Below are 5,373 nucleotides of genomic sequence, written 5' to 3'. Positions count from 1 at the left end.
ATGTTGTCATCACTAGCTGTGGCAGTACGGACTCTGTCCCATGTGACTGACTTCAGATGGAGAGACTCCAGGGCACACATAGCAGAGGAGAGTGTGCAAACTTCGATGGTGTCGTGCGGGGCCAGCGTGCGGAGGCCCGCCATGAGCGATGTGGAGTGCAGGAACGTGGCAGGTATCAAAGAGATCGTCGCGATGTCATCGGGAAGGTACAACGTCTCAGGCGCACCAGTCGGGTGTCGAGAGAGGCAGTCTGTAGCACGGTGTCTGACGCCTGGGACATGGACCATACGGAACTTGTAGCACAGGGTTTTCTCCTTCAAGTTCCTCAGGCGGGGGTTAGGGATGTCCTGTAGGGCATGGTCAGCGAAGATCTTGAGGAGGGGCTTGTGGTCGACTGATATGATGAGGTCCTCGCACCCCAAGACGGAATACCTTGCCTTGTCTAGGGAGTCGGCTATTGCAAGTGCTTCACCTTAGCGTGTCTCAGCAGCATGGGTGAACCTGCTGCCAACGAGAATTATCTTCCAGCCTGAGTTGCAGCAGAAAGGTTCATAATTTTTGCAGCCACAGTGTTTCTGCAGGAGCCAGAAGACGATGCCATTCTTGGACCAGTCTGTTGCAAGGCAAGTGGGTTTGCTGGGATCGAAGATTCTTACGCCTTCTTCTATCTCATTAGCAATAACAGCTTTGGACTCGTCGAAAGCGCGCTGGAGGGCATTGGTCCATAGAAACGGTATGCTGGGCTTCAGGAGCTCGCGGAATGGTAGCACCTTCTCAGTCATGCTGAAGGCGTAGGCGACTTGATTGACCAGTTCGAACCATGAGCGGACATCTGTGACGTTGGTGGGCGTTGGGAAGTCAAGGATCGCCTTTAAGTACTTCTCGCATGGGCGGACGCTGTCTGGGGTAATCTCAAAACCAGCAAATTCCACAACATCTGCACCAAACATGAACTTTCTGGGGTTGAGGGTGATCCCGTTGCGGCTGCAGATATCTAGCCATTCAACAGCGTGGAAGAAACTGTCTTCTAACGTGTCAGCCCACAGGAGGACGTCGTCAACACATTTTGTCTTGTTCTGGACACCCGAGACAATCTCGTCATATCGCCTGGTGTATCTATCACCAGAGGCAATGTACCCCTGAGGGGCTGTCTTGTATCGGTACCTGCCCCATGGAGTGATAAAGGTGGTGAGGTGTCTGTCCTCTGGGCATATGGGTACGCTATGGTATCCGTTCCATGCGTCGAGTACTGTCTTTTTCTTCCCGTGAGGAACGGAACGGGCCTGAATGAAGGGTGATGGCGTGTGGTGTGTCTCGCGGGTAGCGTGCACATTGAGGGCCTAGAAATCAACCGTCCGACGTGGTTTACCGTCCTTCTTTGCACACACCACCATCCTGTGGCACCAGGTAACAGGCTCCCCGATGGGTACCGGTTCGAGCACACCCAACTAAACATCACTATCTAAACCAGCCTTGACGGCATCTCGCCAGTGGAGTGGGACAGGCACTGGTGTGTGATGTGCGACTGGCTCTGCGTCAGGGTCCACCATCAATTTCATAGGGGGGCTGTCCATTAGTGGCAAGGGCCGATGCTCACACGTATTAAATGTGCTTGATTTGTAGTAGTCAAGTAGATACTGTTGCAGCTTCACACGGTTCGCCTCAGTCGCAGGGAATGGCAGTTTAGTAGGGGGTGGTGGGGGCTGTTGACGCCGAGGGCAGGTACAGGCTGTTCCATCAGAGGCCTCCTTGAGGGTGGCTGCCGTGTCCGGTTAGTGTGCTCCTTGTGTCATGCCGAGCGTGGGGAAGCCTTGATGATCCCCAATTCGATGCAGGCCTCTTTGCTGAGGAAGAGCTTATCGGAGGTGTCTGTGATGTAGGTCAGTTACCGTGACTCGACAACATGACCGAGGGGATCTTTGCCAAATAAGCGGAGAGGGGCGGCTCCAAGGATCGTGATGCCTCCATTAGTCGCAGTGTGCATCTCCATGGTGACTGGGATGAGGTCTTGAAGGCGTAATCGAAGGCGATGGACGACCTTTAAACCAGCAAGGCAGCTTTGGCATCAAGTGTCTGTCATGGCTGGTATAGAGCAGGTCTTCGAAGGGGATGAGAGGCCGAAACGAAGGGCTTCATAGTCATCAGGAACAGCTTTTACCGTCTCATCAAGGAATGGCTGAGGTGTCGATCTTTTCCTGTGCCATGCTTTGGAAAGGTTATCACACACTTGGTGGGCGATGGGGAGGCCATGTAGTTGCCCTAAGTCACGGATGGTACAGAGGGTGTCGAAGATAGCACCCTCGTGCTCGCCAGGGACGGCTGACTGTTGGTGTCGTGGCCTGCCCTTGCTGCGGCAGACATTTTCCATATGATGGAGCTTGTCACAGTGTCTACATATCTGTCCATAGGCTGTACAATGCGTCTTGCGGATATGAGCTGGGGCGCTCCGTCCGTGCCCCTTCTTACCGCAGTAGGCGCACACTTCCTGCTTCTCTTTGAGATGTGTCTGTCTGGTTTTCCGATAGGAGCTGCTGGCTGTTTCCACCGCGTGTGAGTCCAGGAGGGAGGAGGAGGAGCGTTTCCCGGCCTCTTTTGCCTCAATGAACTGGAAGACATCTTCCAACCCCATGTCCTGGTTCTTGTCTCCTAAAAGATCAAGCTGGATTTCAGAGTCAGCAATTTCCCTGGTAAGCACATCCCGCATTATTGCGTCGGTGTAGTTGACATCAGCAGCGCAGGCAGGGCATTCAATGATGAATTTGCAGATGTCTGCTTGACCCCGCAGACAGGCTCCGAAGCTGCGAACTGTCTCATCTCTGTCTGGACGCATGTTGTGGAGTGTCACCCGAGCAACTATTGTGTTCTCCTTGCGCACGGCGAGCTTTTTGATGGATGACAGTACCTCATCCTTAGTTTTGTTGGTGAGGCTGCTGCTTGAGGCTGCCACCAGCAGCTCTTGTGAGATCCTTGCGTAGAGGTTCATCGCAGCATTCCAGGAGCTGTGCAACCTTGTCCTTCCCGGTGATCTTGGTGGCATCAGCGTAGTCAGACCACCGTGACTTGAAGTACGCCCATTCCTCGCTAGTGCCAGCAGCAGCAATCGTTGGTCTCTTGACCTTCTCGACCTTGGCAGCTTGTCCATAGGTGTGAATTGCGCTGTGGGCAGTGAGGAGTGCGGCCACGATAGCAGCGTCGAAGTCTGGCGTCTTGTAGTCGCAGCCGGGGATTGGGCAGTTAACAGCAGACATCTTGGTAGGTCTACCGTGATCATAAATAAGAACCCTGTCTCTTTGTTAAGTCCGCTGTCTTGGTATTAGTTGCGGTCAACAATGATCACGGTCTGCATGGAACAAAAGAATGGGTACATAGTATTAGTTACAATCATCTAATCAGTAACAAAAGTGGGCCTAGTGTTGATCCGTGTGGAACACCGCATATCCCTTTAAACATAAATGAGCGGGCGTCTTATTAGTAATATACCATTTAAAATTGTCTAGAGCTGAGCCCCTTATTTCGTATAGTCTTCGAATTTATATAAAAGTATCTCATGCTGAATAGTATCACTTGCCTTTGAAAGATCAAGAAATATCCCATAAGTAATTTTGCCGACATTTAAAGATTCAAGAAGAGTATCGTGGATTTCAGAAATTGCCAAGACTGTAGAATGATTTTTTTCTAAACCCAAACTGATTTTGTGAAAGTATATTACATTTGGTTTGGAACTTATCAAACCTATTATATAGAGGCATTTCTCAAGAATTTTCGAGAATGGAGAGAAAAGGGAAATAGGTATGTAATTTAAATGGATATTAACTGAGTCAGATTTGTAAATAGGTATAATTTTAGCTCGTTTAAGGCAATTGGGAAAAACTCCAGTAATCAGTTAAACATTCAGCAAGTGCGTACATATACGGTTTCAGACATTCGTTAATTCCTCCTATCTGCTTCCCCAAGGCACAATGTGTGGAAGAATGGTTTAATATACATCTTCTGGACGTGTCCATCTACGGCATATGTGGCGTTAAGTTGATACTGTAAAGGTAAACATATATATAATTATAATATAAATTAGGGTTATGTATAAACGCAAGAGTGAGGCGAATGGCAAGTATGCCGATAACAAGGTGTGCGTCGAAACTCGATCTCACGGGTGTGTTTCTTCGCATAAACCACTTCTCTTTCTGCAAGCGCTCGGCCTAGCCATACTGTACTACTACGTCACTACTACGTTACTACGTACTAAGTCTATCCATTTCCTACGAAAGCTTTCGTTGCTCGTTTCATTCTATTATACCAATGATACACTCGTAAGCGCTCTACTTTCTTGTTCTGCGCGCACTCGTAGTTTGCACACATACCTTGTGAAAATGACAAGCGCAGAATCCGCCCTCGTTAAAACCTTGGAACATGGGCATCGTAATATTGATTGGGTTAACAAGCTTTACGTTTTGAGACCTCTGTTTCTCCGACTCGATCATATGGGCGACGGCTAGATTTCTTTTCAGATGTTGTACTGGATCCCACTGAAATATAAGCAATATTCCACTCAAAACGCCGAAAATACATTTCAACACTGTATTAACCTCGTTATCGCCTTAGATAAATTGCATTGCATCGTAACTGTTAACTCAGACTAGTTTAGCAAGGTAAAGAAAGAAAACAGGACTACATTATTTTTCAGTTCATCCTTTTAAAACTCAACATGTTGCATAAATATAAACGCAAGAAAAAGAAAATCAAAGAAAACAACATCAACAGTAAAATGAGAACGTTGGGTTTTAGAAATTAGGAACTGCAAAAATTACAAAGTTTTCATGATTTTATAGTTACACATATGGTCATTTTTTACTACTAATAACTAACAATAAAATAGCGACCACGATATATAAACCAAAACGGCACCACAGGTGTCTTTATCTGAGGGTGATGCAGAGCAGCATTGTCCATTTTTATCACAACAGTAACATTTGTCAATCCAGCACTGAAATACACACATACATACACATTAACACACTCGGTAGTTATGTTCAATCCTTCATATTACTGTTAAAAAGTCACTTACAGATTTTGATTCACCCCTAAGCAAATTTCCAAAAACAAGTTCTCCGCCTAGATTTCCATCTGAATTTACTAAGCATTTAAATAGACCTACTTGTCTAACCTGTCCATGAACCATTTATATATTGCAGGTTGCATCCAGTATGAGCCACCTAATGCGAAAATAGTATTCTTCGTATTTTCTATCTTTCCGGCTCTGTGGAATGTTACAGGGGAACCTTAGAAGATGTTTTTATACACGCGCGTTTTGAAATGATCAACACACAAACATAATCAACACGATCGTATTGTACTTGGTAGACGTATTCGACATAT

At 47.1% G+C, this 5,373-nt stretch overlaps 1 protein-coding gene across 1 annotated transcript in view; it reads right to left on the bottom strand.

The window, feature by feature from the left end:
* Positions 1–3,927: 3,927 nt before the first annotated feature.
* Positions 3,928–5,373, bottom strand: part of LOC106812605 — a 3,150-nt gene continuing 1,704 nt past the window's right edge. The window contains exons 3-4 of the mRNA XM_014816512.1: positions 4,359–4,523; positions 3,928–4,032 (exon numbers count right to left, since the gene is read on the bottom strand). Coding sequence (XP_014671998.1) covers positions 3,928–4,032; positions 4,359–4,523 — 270 coding nt within the window. The remainder of the gene's footprint in view (positions 4,033–4,358; positions 4,524–5,373) is intronic.

This window comes from Priapulus caudatus, unplaced genomic scaffold, assembly GCF_000485595.1.
Source record: "Priapulus caudatus unplaced genomic scaffold, Priapulus_caudatus-5.0.1 Scaffold666, whole genome shotgun sequence".
Lineage (NCBI taxonomy): Eukaryota > Metazoa > Priapulida > Priapulimorpha > Priapulimorphida > Priapulidae > Priapulus > Priapulus caudatus.
Note: the sequence above shows the minus strand (reverse complement) of the source record. Positions and strands in the feature narration are given on the sequence as shown.